The 19,445-nt window shown below is 46.9% G+C and overlaps 2 protein-coding genes across 2 annotated transcripts; one reads left to right on the top strand and one right to left on the bottom strand.

The window, feature by feature from the left end:
• Window positions 1-5: 5 nt before the first annotated feature.
• elp3 (elongator acetyltransferase complex subunit 3) lies at window positions 6-12,236 on the top strand. The gene is given in 19 exon segments (XM_029849964.1): window positions 6-291; window positions 639-738; window positions 897-1,035; window positions 1,166-1,236; window positions 1,317-1,380; window positions 1,476-1,544; window positions 1,733-1,783; window positions 1,786-1,880; window positions 4,440-4,472; window positions 5,061-5,225; window positions 5,386-5,411; window positions 5,414-5,482; window positions 5,485-5,510; window positions 9,367-9,560; window positions 9,889-9,979; window positions 10,747-10,812; window positions 10,879-11,106; window positions 11,242-11,323; window positions 11,937-12,236. Coding segments are annotated over 19 exon segments (1,683 nt in total). The 5' UTR covers window positions 6-269; the 3' UTR covers window positions 12,029-12,236.
• A 1,217-nt stretch (window positions 12,237-13,453) lies between these two features.
• Window positions 13,454-17,990, bottom strand: LOC101065991 (serine/threonine-protein kinase pdik1l-B). The gene is given in 6 exon segments (XM_011611726.2): window positions 13,454-14,633; window positions 15,955-16,180; window positions 16,722-17,377; window positions 17,380-17,492; window positions 17,598-17,665; window positions 17,856-17,990. Coding segments are annotated over 4 exon segments (1,209 nt in total). The 5' UTR covers window positions 17,462-17,492; window positions 17,598-17,665; window positions 17,856-17,990; the 3' UTR covers window positions 13,454-14,388.
• Between the last annotated feature and the right edge of the window lie 1,455 nt (window positions 17,991-19,445).

Here is a 19,445-nt window from a genome sequence, read left to right as displayed (position 1 = left end):
GTTACGTAATTTTACTTCATTTTAAGGATAGTTCTTTAACGTTTTAGCCACTTATGTGCACGTTCGGGAACTCGTATACGAGACGGTGAAAAGCGGCGTTTACGTCATTTTACGACAGATTTTAGGAACATACGGCAGAAGTCTTGCTTGACACAACGTGGAGTTGTTTACTATTTCTTAACAGCGGTGTTGGGCTGGAAAAACTGATGTGATACCCAAAAGCCCGCATCCACCTGTTGAACATTGAAGTTTGTGTTTGATCGAAGGAAATGGGGAAGCCAAAGAAAAAGAGTGAGTGTGTGACAGAGTTATAAAACGCTACAATCGGCTATTAAAAAAGGCTCAAGCGCTTGTAGCTAACTGCTAATGCTACCCCAACTTTGACTTGGTCTCGCACAGCGACACAGTTTGAGTGAAACTGTCTTTAATGTCTTCAAAATTGCTTCTCTGACATTCTTAAAAGCATAATTAATTTAAAAGCTAATTCTTGAGTGGGGACTTTGTGCGCTACCATTGCTCTCAGACGCTTGGCACTTGTTCTGCACATTCTGTGTACTCTTTTAAATTCCACTGATTCTTTCGCCATTAAATCACCAAGTTGTGCTTAAAAGACGATGCTGATTGTTGGACTTGTTCAGGCGACCTCAGCAGAGCTGAGCTGATGATGATGACCATCGCCGACGTCATCAAGCAGCTAGTGGAGGCCCATGAAGACGGCAAAGATATCAACCTAAACAGGTGAGTCCTGGGCCCTTTACACGGAAATGAATCCCTCTTTTTAATTTAAGTGATATTATAGCGTATTGATGTGCCCTGCTGTTTTAAGGGCACATGTTTTACTCCTAATTACTAATATGTTAACTAGTAGACTGTGTTTTCCGATTATGCTTTGATAGAGTAAAGACAAAGACTTCAGCTAAATATGGACTCCAGGCGCAGCCCCGACTGGTGGACATCATTGCTGCCGTTCCGCCACAATATCGCCGTGCTCTGGTGCCCAAACTGAAGGCCAAACCGATCCGCACCGCCAGTGGGGTACGTGACGGTGCCGATCTGGCTCAAGTTGAAATTTGCAGTTGTCAAAAGAGACTAGAAGCTTAAACAAGTCTGTTGTGTTCAATTAGTTGTGCTGTTATGACGGAAAATGCTTCTGTGTGTTTTGAAGATCGCAGTCGTGGCTGTGATGTGTAAACCACATCGATGTCCTCACATCAGCTTTACAGGCAACATCTGTGTGTAAGTGTTCAGTTGCGTGGTTGGATGTTTCGGCCAGAGAATGTGTGTTTTAACATATCTGGGATCATCTTCTCTGGCAGCTATTGTCCAGGAGGTCCAGACTCAGACTTTGAGTACTCCACACAGTCTTACACTGGCTATGAGGTGAGGTACTCTAGGTCTAAAGTTTAGCAAACAACTGTTTGGCTCTTAAGTTTTTTCATTTTTTCTGCTTTGTCTGTATTTCTGTAAATGTTTAGCCGACCTCCATGAGGGCTATCCGAGCACGTTACGACCCCTATCTTCAGACGCGACATCGGGTGGAGCAGGTCTGTGTTATCTCCTGATGTAAAGTCAGAATGAATCTGTAGCTGTTCCAGTCTATATGTATCTTACTGTTATAGCTTTTTCATTTCATCTTATTTTGGCAAAGTGCTGATTGCCATTTCTAAATTAGCAGCTGTTAATTTTGCCAGGTTAGCATCTGATAATCTAGTGTTTTTCGTGTTTAATGCAGTTGAGCAGCTTTGGTCACAGTGTGGACAAGGTGGAGTTTCATTGTGATGGGATGGCACCTTCATGTCCCTGCCAGAGGACTACAGAGACTACTTCATCAGAAACCTGCACGATGCATTATCAGGACACACCTCCAACAATGTGCCGAGGCCGTCAGGTACTTGATGGCAGAGCAATCATATTGTTCCTATATTTACATTCTAAGCCTCATTCTTTAACTTTTAAAATGTATTTCTTGACACTCAAATACACTCTTGTTATTTAGTAAATATGGAAAAGAGTAATGGCCAGTGATAAAGATAATATTTGATTTTGTGAATTTTCTTTCTGGCCTTCAGCAAAAATGCAACACAACAAGCCCCATGGGGACACTAACTAATATTGGTGTTTCTGTAAATACAGGTGTTGTGGCCCAAGTAGTGTTAAGTTACTGAGATAAATAGTGATATTTGCCTTTTCAGAATGTAGCAAATTAATGTTTTAAGCTGAATAGAATCACATTTTTTGCTCTTGATTAAATTACACACTTATTCTAAATCTAATATTTATCTTCAATATGAAAGTTTGAGTGAAATAATGAGTGTTTTATTTCTCCACTAGGTGGAGCTATTATGCTATTTATTATCCACTCATTACCCTTATTTTAGTTCTTCTGGAGCTGTTTTTCACTTATATTGTTGTTTTCACTTATTATCTTTTTTTTTTCTGATGATGCCAAAACTAATAATTGAGGTAATTTAGATTAATCTGAGACTGGGAATAATCTGGAAGTGACTACTGGGATTAAGTCTGAAGGGTTCACTTAGCAATGCACCATGGGCCTTAATGTCATCAGATCAACTATGGTTTGTATTTTTCCACATTAAATTTCTAGAATACCTGAAAACTAATCTTGCTTTCTACATGACAACCACACTATTGTTTGCCTAATTGATTTAGTTGGTATTTTCTACTTCTAATATTTACCATATTAGCCCTTCTGATTGCCCTCGGGGGCTAAACCTGGTTGTCTTCTTCCTGCACCACAGGCTGTATTGTGTCTCTTCTTTTTGCATCTTTTCCACTGTGACTGCTGCCACAACCCGTCAGCCACCCTGCAGATATTGAGATATTGTGTGTTTACAGTCCCACATTTATTCTGTACTACTCCCGTCGCGTCACCCAAACCTGAAATTGGCTCATCCGTGCATGCAAGATATTGAGGAGAGGCTTGTTGGAGGGAAGGGCTGTGGCACAGATGCTTTGAGCAGCGAAAGCATCTTTATAGAGTTGCGGTTTGCTTGTTTGACAGCACAGGCTCTTAATTCCCTAAAGTCTGATAAGACTAGAGTGTCAAAATGTGGCTTTCTCTGCTATCAGCCATGCCTGCTCAGACGTTGCGACTGGAAAATTGCTGCTGCTGCTCAGGTTTGTGGAGACGGAGATACTTGGTGTGATTGTTAATGGCTCTTTTCTCAGCATCTGGTCATCTACGTCTTGTCTTTGTATGGTCTGCCTCCGGTAAAAGGCTCGCCTTCCTGATGCACACGTCTCTGTTTGCGTGCACGCTCAACCTGATCGTGATCATGACCTCAGCAGCGAGGCGCCTCCAGATAATAGACCTTTTTATTGATTCATCTCATACTATCTGATCATTCTTTCTGGAGCATAAACTTGTGTAATTGTTGTAAATCAGCCAGCAGACTGTAAAAGATGGACATTTATTGCCAGCAGATGCGGAATCACAAGATGTATTAGCTGGTACGACGGTAGTCGGCAGTCCAGTTGGAGCAGTTGGAGTGGAGAAAATGATGGCTGGCAGGCGTGTCAGAAGGAGGCGTCTCTGCCTGCTCACTTGGGTTCATTTTCTTTTCTTTCAGCAGTGATTAAAGTCAAGTTATATAAAACCGAAGATCAGTCGTATGTTTTCATTTAAGAAAACAATCATTCGCCTGGCTGCTGCTTTTAGCATCTCGAGTTGGCGGACGTAGGCTGCTCGATGTGTGGACTCGTGGACTTTAGGTTCCTTATTATTTCTCTGGGCTTAAGAAGAACATTATTAGTTGAAAAGTCATTGCTGCAAGTGTTGGATAGATTTTCACTGCTGTTTTGCCTCCCAGGTCATTTGGTGGGCATAAATCAATTGATTAAAGCCCGCAGTTAAGGTCAGAAGCATTAACCCTTCCTCTAAAAATGGAAATGATACTTTCCCAAATTTGGTCAGCACCAGAAGTTTGGAAAACAGTTGCTGGAAGGAGGAAAGTAAGAAAACGATGAGAACGTGTCGTCCACCGACAGGTTGCTGCTTTTGAGCTCATTCCTATAAGCGGCTAGTTTGTGAGCCGCGGTGTCCCGACGGTGAATTTCCCCCACAGATGCTCCAAATGTGGCTGAACCAGCTGAATTCACCCTCACCGAGATTCTTTTTGACACTTTTGGCTGAGCTGCCTTTATTTTGGCAGGCAGAGGCACTTCCGATGACGTCCACGGTCACCTCTGTAACCCATTTTCGATGAATTCAAGGAGGATATAATGGTGTTGGCATCCGTTTGTTGTTGGTTCATTAAGAAAGTAACGACATAACCCAGACAGATCTAAATACTGAGAAACACAGCATCGCATGGATCATTTGCGACACTGGGATATCAGATAATGATGCCGACTTTTGAAGGTCAGCTAAAATTACAACAACCGCTGACAGAATTAATGATATCAACACATCTTGTAAGAAAGCTTCAGCCTCACTCAAGGTCAAACTCAAAGTTTGTCACTAAGTTCATGGTGATGGCCTCCACTGTGACAGGATGTCAGAGCAGCACTGGGACGGCGCCTACCTCCGTCTATCATTTGATCTGGGATCGTACTCGGCACCTGAACCACAGGCTCCACCTTTTTCTGTCTTTGTCCTCTTTGCAGCGATAAACACATCCACGATCAAGTAGTGTCATGTTCTGGGCCTCCGATTGACCCAATCATAAAAGTGTTTAGCGTGACCCGAAATAAATGCCATTAATGTTTCCTTCGATATTTCCGTCCGTTCCAAACGTTTTCCCCCTCCGTCATCTGTTTCCTGGAGTGCAGTAACGTGTCCCTAATGTGAGGTAGTGTTAACTGTCTGGATAATGAGCCGTGCAAACTTGCAGCACGCAATTGATGTTGCTAAATGACCCAGTATAAGAGCACTCCAACATAGTCCAATAAGTAGTCCAATTACAACCCCCCACCAAAAAAGCCAAGGTCCATTATATCAAAGCAACAGTTTTGAGATGTGATGTGAGCAGATTTAAAAATGAACAGTGGTGACGAGGCGCCTCCCTGCTGCAGGTACTCGTAGCGCAGTAACAACCAAGGTGTGTGGGCATCACCATCGAGACGCGGCCCGACTACTGCCTGAAGAGGCACCTCACGACATGTTGGGCTACGGCTGCCCGGCTGGAGATAGGAGTCCAGAGCGTGTATGAGAACGTTGGCCCGCGACACACAAACAGTGTCAGCAACCGAATCAGTCGGAATCGGTCCCACAATGCTGTTTTTAAAACCACTGACATAAAAACGTCGATGCATACTTGCTATTTTCCCATGAAGCAAGAGGTTCCTCCTGGCACCAGCCGTGCTGCTGTTGTTATTGGTGTTCTTTCGTGCCTTGAGGCCTTTGTGCTGATATTTGTCTTGCAGGGGCCACACGGTGCGAGCTGTGTGTGAGTCTTTCACCTCTCAAAGGACGCTGGCTTCAAAGTGGTTGCTCACATGATGCCGGATCTACCTAACGTGGGCATGAGAGGGACATAGAGCAGTTTATCGTAAGTGCTTCCAACATTATTACTCTTATGGAGAATTTTCCTCTCCGGTATTGCTCCGGGCTTTGGGGCCGCGCTCTCTGCGAGATGACGCTCAGCAGTATTTTCAAGGGTAATTTAGATTTAAAATGATGCATCATAATATGATGATACAATTAGACCAAATATGCACTTCAGTGTCATTTCAATTGGAGAGGACACAGAAGGCGGTTCTGGGAGAGTAATTACCTGCTGGAGAGATGTCTGATCGTGTGAGACAGAACGTTGTTGATCTCAGAGAGGACGCCACGTCATCAATGGGAGCAACAAAACCCTACAGAGCTGAATGATCAGTTGATCTCCGGTGGGAAGAACGGCCTAAAAAAAGGGTTGTTTTCTGCCAAAACGGAGTGACCTTCCATGAAATCAGACATCTGACCTTTGACCTGGTGACAGTTGAGGCTTTGGTGGATGGAGAGGTGGGCTGTTAACACTTGGCCTCTTTAACCTGTGGAGCGCACTCCGTCACGTGCGTTAGAACATCTCCTCAGGCTTTCTACCACAGTGGTCCTAATACAAAGATCAGGTCTAGAGGACGGCACTCCGCCTTCAAGTACAGAAATGTTTACATTGATCTGGGACTCTTAATTGCCACGTAGGTGTAAGCGTATGTGGGTGTCATTGCCGTGAAGGGGGCGGGGGTGTTAAGTCTGACTGTCCAGGGGTGCAGCGCTGGGTCGACTCCTTAGAGTGAGCGAAATAACCGTTGGTAAATGGCAGAAGTTGGCTGCCAATCACAGTGATATTTGTTGGAATGATTAGAATTAGGGGGGGGGGGTGGGGTTGGGAGAGAATTTAAAAAATGGAGTTAGGTAAGCTGAGTCAACATGGATCCAGACCTCAAGCAAAGTTAGGCGGTAAGTTGAATGTGAACTTGTTGTTTGTGACATCAGCAATCAGGGCTTCTGTAGTCTCAGCATCAGGTGCGTCATGGCGCCTCACCTCGGGGGGACAGTGTAACCTTCCACGTGTGGGTCCTGAAATAGAAGGGCTGCGCCAGACAGAACCTCCGTCCAGCTGTGTTTTGACTCGATAGTCTCCCTGTCAGATGTCTGTCAGCAGCGGCTCGCCTCAGTCTCCTGATTGGAGCCCGTCCTGACTGTAGGATGTAACGAGCCCCCGCTCTCACGCTCGTTCGCGTTAGTTTCACATTAATAAAACAAGAATCAGAGACGCCGAAAAAACACATGAGGCAAATGAACCGATGAAAGTAATGAGCGCTTATTAAAATGTACGTCACAGGCTCTAAAATCTTGGTACAGCTTCTCTTTTCCTTCTCATTTGAGGTTCCGTTAGAATGAAGCTGTCTCCAGAGGTAGGAAAGTTCAGGAGCCTTGATTTCCCTCTATAGTGGGAACCAAAATAAAGCCTTCCATTCTGCTCAATGGGCTGATGGAGGAGAAGCCAAGTGTTTGAGCCCCACAGAACCACACAAGCTCCCCAAACGAGGAGCATTTCTGCTGGATGGAGACCGTGAGGAAGCAACATGAGGGGTTACTCCACCACCTCTGGGTGCCCGACCAGCTGAAACAGTCCACTTTTTGCCAGAACGTCTTGTGTTCATCTGGGAACCATCAGCCCATTAGTGCCAAATGCAGAGTTAGTCCTGCAATCATTGAATCTGTCTTGACCACGTGTGTCACGGTGTTTCCTTCAGTAACGTAGCAGCTTTTCCTGTGGTGATTATTCACGTTGTCGTGGCTGGCAGCTCGCACCACACACCAGTTGTTAGCGTAGCAGCAGTAGCGCTACCTTAGGTATCTGGGAGAATCTTTGGTTAAACTATATACCGGTAATAGTGAATTTTGTTGCATTAAGTCCAGCAGGCCGAGCCCAGAACCTTCTATATTCATAGCTGCCACCATCACATGGGCTTCAAGTCCAATCTAGGGGAGAGCGGTGTGTTTACGGAGCTATCTCCTGCTGAAGGAATCTCTGGTGATAATGTGCAGGGCGCAGTTAGAGATCCCCTCTGCTGATTTCAGGCTTGTCTCCTTCTCCCTAGCTAATTTGTGACTCTTGTCTCGTGGTTTTTCCTTTGTCTTAAACTTCTTCTTTTGCTCCACCTGCGATTTCTTCTTTAAATTCTCCCCTCGACTCGTCTGCCTCTGCCTCTTTTATCAGCCCGGCTCTATCTGATAATTCGGCTTGTGTCATGGCTCCTCATCACATCTAATCTCCCAGGCCACACTTGGGTTGAGCCTGGGGAAAATAGCTTCATGGTTGCGATGTTACTCATATAAAGCTTGAAAAGTTTTCACACTTGACAAACCATTCTTTACATTTTTTTGTTCCCCTGCTTAAGTTAAATGTAAATACTTTTCTCCATAATTAATGAGGCCAAATCTTGCCATATTACATTCTTATCTTTCTTTCTGAGCATTTAAAGAGTAAATCCAGCGGGTGTCTACGCTGGCAACCATGATGTCACCATGATGCAGCGCAGGAATGAACAACCGTCTCGGTATAAACTGGTCTCCAGCACCCTGCTTTGATCAACTAGAGGAATCTCCAGATTTTCCAGCGTATCAAAGCCTCCTGATGCCTGAGTTCGAGGTCCCGGTCGGCCGGTGAGGGACAGAGCGCCGCGTTGCTGCAGAGGGAGGCAGCAGAGCTGTTGCATCCTCCTCCTCCTCCTCCTCCTCCCTGTACTGATAATGAAATTCGATTACAACTTCCTCCCAGATCCTCTCCCACTTATCTCTGTTGTACAGATGTGCTCTGTCCCCTGGGGGGAGCGCACTTTCTGAGTTTCTCTCCACTGACTAGCAAACTCTGATCGCGTATATGATGTTGCAGGTGCGGACTACAGCTCCTCCATTGCGGCTGTAAAGCTGCTTTCGGTTTAGTTTTGAGCAACGTGGGATGATTATGAGCCGTGACGAGGAAGATTGCGAGAGCCCGATAATGCGCTCTATTTTGGAAAATGTGTGTTTCACGGTTTTGAGGATGCTAGGCGGTGCAGGGCCTGGGGTGACGTCGGGAGGGGAGGGGGGCGCCTGGAAATCACACCGATGTGCTCCACCGCTCTAAAACAGAACCCCAAAATGTTTCCTGCAATTGAATAACAGAGCACTTTTGCTCTGGCTGCTTGGTATGGGTGCCGTGCTCTCGGAGTGGATGCGCCGCTTTCACAAATGGACCCCGACGCGTCGTCGTAATGCCCAGTGATCACGGAGAGGAAGGCCAAATCAAATCTGTCACCCTTTCCTCGCCAGTGCTTCTTTTATCTCTTCTCCCTTTAGGAATGTTTGCTGTCTGCCACTATAGTCAATTCAGCCCCGGTCTGCAGCACAAGCTAGGTTCCGGCGGAAGAACGTCCATGGAAAAGATAAAAAGGATTTTCAGCTCACAGAAAACCAATATTTCATTAGAAAGAGCAGGAAGGCATCCTTCTACCAGCTTCCCCAGCGCGTGCTGAGGCCGAATCAAAGTTCCATTAAAGTCTTTACACCTTTCGGGCTTCAGACTGATAATTAAAAGAGCAGAATCAGTGTAGATACGACTGATCCACACTTTATCTTCTTGTCGCGCTGCTCCCGCAGCCTCTCCTTCAATCCTTCAATCTTAAAGGACATTCTGCAGCATAACAATGAAGAGGCTGATGGACTGGAAAATCTCACCAGTGACTCGGATGAAGCTCTATAATTAGTCATAAATTCCCCATTTACAACATTTGATACGCCTGCGTGTCAGATTTGTCCCAACATTTTGATATTTCACACAGCGCCTTGACAGGTTTTTTATGAACCAAATGTCTGTCTAAACAACGCTTGGCCCACTTTTAATAACCTCCGGCACGGATCTGCGTCTCCTGCAGGAGTTTTTCGAGAATCCGGCGTTCAGGCCGGATGGGCTGAAGCTGTACCCAACGCTGGTGATCCGAGGCACGGGTCTGTACGAGCTGTGGAAGACCGGCCGCTACAAAAGCTACACGCCCAGCGATCTCGTGGACCTGGTGGCCAGAATTCTGGCGCTGGTGCCACCCTGGACGCGCGTCTACAGAGTGCAGAGGTGAGGCGTCAAGAGGAGTCCAGTACGCTATTTCCTCCATGATTGGTTTGATTTATGAACACGTCAATATGAGCACAAAGGTTGAATATTCTTGGATGGACGGGCGTCCGAAATGTGTCAGATTCTTGTCCAGAACATAAATTTAATGTGGGGAATCTCCACCATGCTGGTTCACAATTTGATGGTTTCATCCAGACTAGCTTTGCCACTTCCTGTTCTTAAAGGATCCTAAAATAATGACTAAAACGTTACGCTGTCAACGTAAGCAGCTGGTGTTCAGCATGGCTTCAGATTCCTTTTTAAAGCTCTGTAATCCATGGTCCATCAGGGACATCCCCATGCCACTTGTGAGCTCGGGGGTGGAGCACGGAAACCTGAGAGAGTTGGCGCTGGCGCGAATGAAGGACATGGGCACCGAGGTAAGACTTTAACAGCTCTGCTACTGTACAGGACTGCACAGAAACGCTGGCTTCCGTCAAAGCCAGAGCCATAAAACGGGCCTGGATGGGTAATTTGCACGTGTAAATCAGAATAAAACAATATGCTCAGGACGTGGGAGCGCAAATTTAAGGCGCCCTCCCTTCTGCATCTGCTAATTTTCTGAAAAAAGTCAATGGAGCAGAGCTCAGTCAGCATGATGATGATGGTGGTGGTGATGATGACCTGGTGCCAAGTTTCATCAAAAAGGGCCTGAGGATTTAGAGGCTCATCCCAAGTGTTCATCAGAAAACACCTATGGGGTAAAACGCCTCCAGTTCACGTCTGTTGTGCACAAGATAGGTTTTATTGACCATCATGCTGAAATAACGGCGCAGTCAAATCAGTGATTATGTCCCCCCCCAAACCCTGAAAATGTTCCCCCTTTTCTCACATTGTCTCCAACAGGCAGCATTCACCATGGCAACTTCTCCCTTTCAGAGCGACACCACATTATCGCAGCAGCACGCTTAAAGTTTGGAATGACTTTTAAGGATTTTCCAGCCTTGTTTAACCCACAGGGCAGTTTTTTAAACCGTTGTTTCCTTCTTTTGCTTCCGTCATTTCGGACTCCTCATTGTCCCACTAACGTAGTGACAGATATAGTTTGTTTTACGACTAAACATTCGGGGATTTACTGCATAATGACTCCCGCTGCATGTCTTTAATCCCGCTGTTGCCGGACTGAATGACGTGAACGTGTCTGCAGTGTCGAGACGTCAGGACCCGAGAAGTCGGGATTCAGGAAATCCACCACAAAGTCCGGCCGTACCAGGTAATGAGCGAAAAAGGAAAGAGCTTCTCATCGCCTCAGCGTACTGATACTTGAGGATGTGTTCAGGTGGAGCTGATACGGAGGGACTACGTGGCCAACGGCGGCTGGGAGACCTTCCTCTCCTACGAGGACCCCGAGCAGGACATCCTGATCGGCCTGCTGCGTCTGCGCCGCTGCTCGCCTCAGTCTTTCCGTCCAGAGCTGAAAGGGGGCGTGTCTATCGTGCGAGAGCTCCACGTTTACGGGAGCGTCGTCCCCGTCAGCAGTCGAGACCCCAGCAAATTCCAGCACCAGGTAGTTCTAACCCGCTCATCCCAAACTGGATCAAGTCTCCTCTCAGGAAGATGAAGATGACGCTAAGATGAAGCACAGTGCAGCTAAAGTAGCCTAATGTCAGTTAATAACACCCAATTCCTTGGCCATTTCCAGGGTTTTGGAATGATGCTGATGGAGGAGGCGGAGAGGATCGCCAGGGACGAACACGGATCCAACAGACTGGCTGTAATCTCAGGTGAGCCCACCTCATGATACATCAGACTCCAGCAACCGGAGACGCAGGTGACACCTCTGCAGCTTAATACTTCCAACATTCCCATTTCAAATTTATCCCCACTTTCTGGAAGGACTCGGCTCCATCGTCCTACTTGGTGGTGAGTTACGGTCACAGCGAGACAGCATTTTGGAGACCGTCATAATGGATTTAAAGTCAAACCGTCGTGATGCGCCCGAAATGTACAATATCAGCTTTCATGCACAGGATTAAACCAATTATGACCACTTTCACACCGTTTGGACAGGGTCAGGAGTCAAGGAAAGTGGTTTGAGTCCAGATTGAGCAGAAAAAGTCTTTAGAGTTCATGTGATGCTGCTCATTGAGACGTTTAAGTTAAGTGAGCAAATTGGGTTATAAAGCAGTTTCAGACAGCAGCAAAACTAAAGTGGAGAGCTCAGAAGATGGCTAACGTGGATGAGCACAGAATTCCCAAGTGAAGAAGACTCAGAAGGAGAAAGACGTCAGACTCTAGATAAATGTTATGTTCCTTCATCTCCTCCTTTAGTCTTTTAGTTGCTGATCACCGAGTGGCGGAACTTTGCATGACGCTGTGGTTTATTTCTCTGATCAGGTGTAGGAACACGCAACTACTACAGGAAGATGGGTTATGAGCTGGAGGGCCCCTATATGGTGAAGCACCTGTGTGAACCTGGAACAGACTGAACCTGGACTGAACCTAACTCGGTGGCTGTGTTCACACGGCAACCATCCCTTTATCAGCTCAAGTTTCTGCCCCACATTTAGGAAAACTCCAATTATCAGAGGACATCAAGTTGTTTTTATTCCTTGGTTTTATCTGATGTAAAGCAGCTGATTTAAGATAAAGAAATGTTGCGAGAGGGTTTAAAGAATAAAGTTCTTTCATACGAGATTTGCACATTTTCCATGACTCCAATGACTTTGAAACTTTTCACAGTTCAGTTCCACTTGTGCCTCTGAGGTACCGTCTTCTAAGGTGGGTCCTCATTCTGCAGAACAGGCAGCTACAGACGCAGAGCTGCTCAGCTCTTTCCCTGTGTCTAAGTGCTCCATCTTTTGCTTCTTCTTTTATTTGATATAAATAATTTTTATGTGCGCTTGTGGGATGAGAAACGCCTTGAGCAGCACGCTACCATTTAATCATGTTTATGTTGTGGCTAAACAGAGCCCATTACCAGCGAAGCTGTTCATTACTGCTTGGCAGAGGAAGAATGGAGAGTGGAGAGCTTCCTCGGCCGGGCAGCTGTTGTGTAATTGCTCGATTTTAATTTATAGGCCAGGAAATTGAATATTAAGAATTACATAAAATCAGCAATTTTAAAAGCCTCTCCGTAAATCCTGTTTGTTTTGCGGCGTGCCTGCGGCTAAATTCTAGACGGTGAACACAGCTTTTCCTCCAAGATCGCTCAATAATTCAATGAGAGGAGAGCCAAAAAGGTTTAAGCCCCCACAGAAAGGGCACCTTGGAGACCAACGCTTGATTGCCCTCTCATTATTTGACTGACTCATTTCAGGCTTCCGGTCCCAATTCCATCTGTCATGTGACGACACAACACGGCCCAGAGCTACTGGAAATGATTCCTCGTTTAAAATAGAAGTCAATAAAGTGCAAAAGGCCAGAACACGCGTCCCATATAGACTGGAGATGGGTGGTGGAACGAACGGCTCTGCGTCATTTCCTGGACGTGCTCACCGTGTCGTGATCCGACGCCCCGCAGGCTGAGCTGGGCCGTGCTGCAGGAGGAGGAGGAGGAGGAGGTGCAGCCCCTCTCCGCTCCTGCCGAGGCGGCGAGTTCCCAAGAGCGGCCACAGCTTTGCTGTTGCATCGCTCATGAATGAAGACGACGGTCAGCTTTTAGCTTCACACCGTCTCCAAAAATCTTCACGTTTAACATCCATTACCAGGTGTGAGGACGCCCCCACCCGTGGCATCACTTCCTGTAAATGCTCCTGAAGTCAGAGGGGTCAGAGGTGAGTACGACTGTCTGCCCGGTCGAGCACGATGAGTCTGCGGCACCGGTAACGGTTACAGCGCCAGCACAGAGGTTCGGTGAGTCTGACCAGCTAACTTCTCTACTGACATCAGAAAAAACAAAAGTGCAGCACAAAACGTATTAAAGTTTTATTTTAATTAATAAAAGACAGTTCACATGGACAGTTTCTGCACGGCCAGCTTATATACTCTCAATGACTGATGGCCAGTAATAAACCCGGATGTGATCTGGAATGTGCGTAACCTCTGGATTTAATTTCCTGCTAAAAAAACCACTATATTTAAAAATTATTTATATCAATTGATTGTTAGTGTGTGTTGGGCTTCACCATGTCGAGCCCTCACAGCACGGCTGCAGCTTATATCCAATGATATCCCATGAAAATGTTTCTCTTAGAAGTAGTAAAAGCCGTGGAAAATGTGAAAAAGATCAAATTCCATCCCGTTGTAGGATGAAATGTCAACGGATTTCAGTGGTTTCATCAAGATTTCTTTACAATTCCACAACTCGGGAGGAAGCCAAGTGCAATTTGGTCATTAAAATGTTTTTCCACAGATCCTCGCTAAATAAAGAAAGCTGAGAACCCCACGAGAACATCTGATAGATGCTGTGAAAGATGAAAAGAGAAAGAAGAAACACTGCGAGTTCGGACGAAATGAATTCCAAGCTGCGTGTTTTGGCTGGAGATCGATGTGGAAAAGCAGCCGAGATCTTGTGGAGCCAAAGACGACTGCAGCAGCACATTTATACACAATAAAATCCAGTCTTTTGTGTCAAGCGTTGAAAGCGTCACCCCAGCATGGCGCCCACATCAAACCCGGCGTGGCGAGGTCCCACCAGAGCTCTGAATAAGCCTCTCTTCCCTTGGTGACTGCAGCTTGTTTGTGTGACAAAAATAGCACCCGAAATTCAAAATGATCCGCGCAGCGGCAGTAAAGTGGCTGTAGCTTATGGGCTGTAGGCGTGCTGCCGCCGGGGGGCCGTGGTCAATGCCTCCGACGTTGGGGCCAAACGCTTCCTGCCATTACGGCATCGTCAGCTCGCTTCCTATCAGTGGGAGTCCTCTTCAAGAGCGCAGCTCACTCTGGCCTCCAGCTGCGTGGCTGTGGGCCTGGCGTCCGGGTCCGCTGCGAGCATGTCTAAAAGCAGGGTGCACGTGGCCGGACCGGGAGGGGGTGGCAGCGGGGGCGCCCTCCTAAACTTGATAGGGATGCTCAGCTGCAGCTCCGCATTCTCCCACAGGGCTTCTCCCAGGGGCACCAGCCTGCCGGAGCGCCCCTTCCACACGTAGGCACCTAGACGGGGAAGAGCGGAGCACATTGTGGAGTTATGCTGCAGCAGGGTCCAGATCCACGGCAACCAGAGCGGGACAGCGCCGCAGCGCCACGGAGATTGCGTCTGCCTGCCGTCGACAATTTACTGGGGGACAATTTGCCAGTAATTGCCCACAGAGACAAAATGCCCCGAGGACTACAATCGTGCGGAGGGTTTTCTGCGAGCAAGCGAGCTGCTCAGATGCAGAATAAGTGGTTATTAAACAGCGACAGAATTACAATCGAGCCAGAATAAATGAGAAACATCAGAGCACGGGAGGCTGAGGAGCAGCCCTGCCGATAAAACGTCTGACACCAAGCAAATGTTAATCAAGGCCGTAATTCCGTGTGGCATTTTAGGACGGCTGAAGAAACTTTCAATTCTCACACCCCCTCAGATCACACGTGCTCTCTGGCCGTGACCTTTAGCTTTACAAGCTTTCTTGAAGCACTTTTCTTCATCTTGAATCCAAAGTGGAACGACTGACGAGCGTTCGTGAGCTCGGCCAGCACCGTTTGGGCTGGACACCCAAGCCGAAAGGTTTCACCCCCCCCCCGGAGGACCGCCCTGAATGTGCACACATCCTGTGCTAGGCTTCATGAAGCTCAGGCTGTCTGCTCCCCTGGAGTTCATAGAATAGAAAGTCAAATAATGGAGCCTTTTATCTGCCGGAGGAGCCTCCAGCTGTCTCTGACCGTTTGTTTTCTGACAAAGACCACTGTGATCAGGCTGCTAAAATCCATTTAGATTCTATTCCTCAGATTAGCCACAACCCTCTGTGATTGGAACTTTAGCACTGCGGCTAAACCAGATGCTCAGACCTAAAGTTGGGAATAATGTTGTGTATCAGGCAGCCTTCAGAAGGCTCAGACCACATTCACACCTCGTTTTCCAGTGACCGTTCATCAGAAGGAAAGATCTTCAGAGTGGCGCGTAGAAACGTGCACCAAGTAGCGAAAGCTGCTTAGATTAGCAGAAACAGTGCTAGTATAATCAGCAAGCACATCCCATAATCTTTCATCTCATTGCCATTTAGAGGCGTGCTAGCAGGGTTAATAAATAGATGATGTATGGAATGTGACGTTTTTAATATGAGCCGGTTAATCAAGTCACACTGGGTGCACAATGATGTGTCCCCACGTGTCCACACACGCAGCCTTTCAATGGGCAGGACAGCGTGTCCTCTCACGTCTCCCCGCCGCTAAAGAATACAGCTGAATACTCCTGGTGGGGCGGCAGCTTCACTTCGGTTGAGGACTAGATGCACCAGCTGCGTACACCTTCTGTCCTCGGGACACTTACCGAGCTGCTCCTGCGTCGTTCCTTCTTCTACGAACGTGATCCTCTCCAGGACGGCCCAGAACATGGCGCCGAGGGAGAAGATGTCTGCCTGAGCTGTGTAGGTTAGTCCCCCCCACACCTCTGGTGCCATGTAGAAGTCCGAGCCGCAGGTGGAGGAGAAGTGCTGCCTGGTTAGCTCCCCTTCAGACACACCTGGGCTCATTTTGCTCAGCCCAAAGTCTGCCACCTACAGGGACATTTCAGAACTTCAGCCCCAACTGACCTGAATCACAAACGGAGCTTAAAGTGTCAACGTGGCAAAGGCGTGAAATGAGTTTGACACGTTTCCTGAATAGCTAAAGCACTGAGCTCAGAGGCGTTAGGTGGTCACAGTTTGGAGAACAGGGTGGACGGGATGAAGAAATGTGTCTCAGCAATGGTGAAAAACACGGATGTGTTAGAGGGAAATTCCTCAGTCAGGCCTGGATCCCCCCCGCTACAAATTTATCTTGCATTTATCTGGGCAGGCAAATCAACTCCAGAATTTAGGAGGCTTTTAAATCCCGTTGCACCACATTTCCTCAGCAGTGTGCATGAACAAGTACGTCCCTTGATGTGTAGATATCGAATATGATTCAACTAAATCTATACTACTATAACAGGCAAAGGATTGAAGAAATAAAATCAGTAACCAAATCATTACAGACTTAATAGTGCTCTCTCTGTCTCTCTCTCACACACACATACACACACCTCTGTAGCTGTGTAATCATCCCTGATCGTCCTACCTTAACAACGGGGCCTTTGGATGTCACACAGACCAGGACGTTATCTGGTTTCAGGTCCCGGTGGGTGATACCCAGACTGTGCAAGAAGGCCACGGCGCTGCAGAGCTGTCGGACGACAGCGTGGTTATTCTGGTTGTCTGGCAGCCTGGAGAGCAGGAAGTGATTCAAGTCGCCCCCGTCGCAGTACTCCATCACAACCCACAGGGCTACGCAGTACAGCGGTGCTGGAGGATCCTCGTGCCGCTGCATTGATCTCTTCCTGCCTCTGTTCTGAGGCCTTTTGGGAGTAGAAACATCAGGCCAGTTGGGATCCACCTTGTCTTGCAGTTTAGCCCCAGTCTGAATGGTGTTGGTCCTGTCCTGAAGGCCAGAGACAGAGGTGGACCGCCTCCGGACGCAAGACTGCGAGTGATTCCTCTGATGTGGTGGAGATGCCTTGGCAACACTGCCCTTCAGAACACTCTCCACCAGTTGTCCAGGCAGTTTCCCTGCTGTCAGAGGCTTCAACGTCCTGGGCCCCGTCTGCAGGAGGCAGCTATGGAGTGCAATGACATTGACGTGGTTCTTAGCGGTAGCTCTCATGGCCCAGATCTCCTGCAGGTACAGCTCAATACACTCGGGCTTACTGCAGGGAAGCCGCTTAATTGCCACTTTTGTCCCGTTTTGGCAATATAGCCTTCAAAAACCACACCATAGCTGCCTCGCCCGACCTCCTTCTCCAGCGTGTACAGCTCCTCCATCTCTCAGAAGCGCAGGAACCCGGTAGCAGCCCTGAGGACGAGGAAAACAGCAGTTCCTGGATTAATTAGCGCCAATTACAAAGTGCGGTATTTATTATTGCATCATTTTCTCTGTGTGGTGAGAACACATCCTTACGGCATCCAACTTTTACTTCAAAACCGTGGAAATTGGTGCGAAAGTTCGGCCATCGTCTTAAAAACTGACTGAACGGGGGGAAAGTCAGCAGCAAATGTGAAATGTGAGCAGGAAATATCTAAGCCTCGTTTATTAAAGCCGAGCCCCACGAGAGCCTTCTATCCACCTTAATGTCCCCATGTGGTGAATTCATCACGGCGCAAAGCAGCTTTAAAAAGAAAGGTCCGTTTCGAGGCCATCTCTCTTGGGCCGACATACCTGTAACAGCTTCAGATTTCCAACGTCACCGAGCGAACAATGTTCAGCTTTTCTGTATACAAACAGACCGCAATAACAACAAACACGTCCGGCAAAACCGCTGACTTCCGCATTGGAGATTGGAAACGTCCCGCGCGACGTCTACGTGCGTTCTGATTGGCTGCAGCATTTCAGGCGCGTAGCCTGATTGGTCCAGAGCACAGCCAATAGTGTTCCTTCATAATTCGAACTCAGGGCAAAGGTTGCGAGTCTCTGGAAGAGGTCGATATATGAAGTCGAATAAGACTCGTTAAATTTAATGCGTTTTATGATTCATTAAATCAACAAAAACTGCCTTTTTGCCATGGTTTGTTTATTAGTCACACATATTGGTCGAGTGTGTAGGATTTATAAAAATACAGAATAAATGAATGAATATATATATATATATATATACACACACACATATATATAGAGAGATATACATCTCTCTCTATATATATAGATATATATACACATATATATATACACACACACGCGCACACACAGAGTTGATAGAAATATTTAATGGGTGGCCAGTTTACGCACGCAAGCATACACCCAAACACACACAAAAATGACAAATGACAGTGCGGGTGTCCGTTTGCTCTCAGATAATATAATAGGAATCAGAGTGATTTGCTGCCCAGGAGCACACTGAGAGGGAGAAAGGCAGTATTCAAATGTGTGTGCTGGTGCGGTGTTTGCATGTGTGCCCTTATATGATCCATAGATCTTTATCAGCGAGGCCAAAACCTGAATGCAACTCATTACTGGAAGGAGATGGAGCTAGTCACACTCCACTTATTTTTATCTTGAACCAAATGCCCTCTGGTCTATTATCATATCTCATTTGCCTTGACAGATATCTTCGTGCAGACATTGGGCAGAGTATTTGAGGGCGTTCCGAATTTACTGTTCAAGTGAAAAAAACAGAATTGAATTGTTCCCACCAAATTCAATAAAACATCCCAGGAGCTCCAAAACAGTGTTAATGATTCAAATAAGAATTATAGGTTTAATCACCTCTGTTTCCGATTAATTATGTTTCTGTGGGGGCTTTGCTTGCTAATTATGGAGTCCACCAGCAGGAGGGACAACAGTAATTATTTCCCCTGATTGAGGTCAACCCCTTGTATTTAATCCAGAGGAATATCCCTCTTCAAACACAGAGTAGTCATCAGTAAACACTCCGCACTCAATTCCACAAGAGTCTCTCCTCCGAGGGCATCTTTCTCAGAGGACTACAGCGTTCATAATACATTACATGTCATACAACACACAATTTTGACTTGCTACAGAGCGCCATTATTCCCACTGAACCTTTGGGCCGGAGCGAGTGCCATTGTTTAGCGTTGTGGCGACTGAAAGGCCAGGCTGCCATAAACCCTGACAGAACCCAGCCTTCCTTTCTCTATGAGTTCCACATGACTGGGTTTAACTGTGGAGAGGCCTAGTGATACACCTCTAGAGAGGATACAGGTAAGAGAAGAAAGAAGAGCGGATATGAGGCGCTCTCCCGGGCCTGTTGTGTTAGGGGGCTTTTGGAATGATAGTATTTTTTGGGAATCT

The sequence above is a fragment of the Takifugu rubripes genome, chromosome 16 (genome assembly GCF_901000725.2).
Source record: "Takifugu rubripes chromosome 16, fTakRub1.2, whole genome shotgun sequence".
Taxonomy (NCBI): domain Eukaryota; kingdom Metazoa; phylum Chordata; class Actinopteri; order Tetraodontiformes; family Tetraodontidae; genus Takifugu; species Takifugu rubripes.
This window is presented reverse-complemented; position numbering and strand designations above follow the sequence as displayed.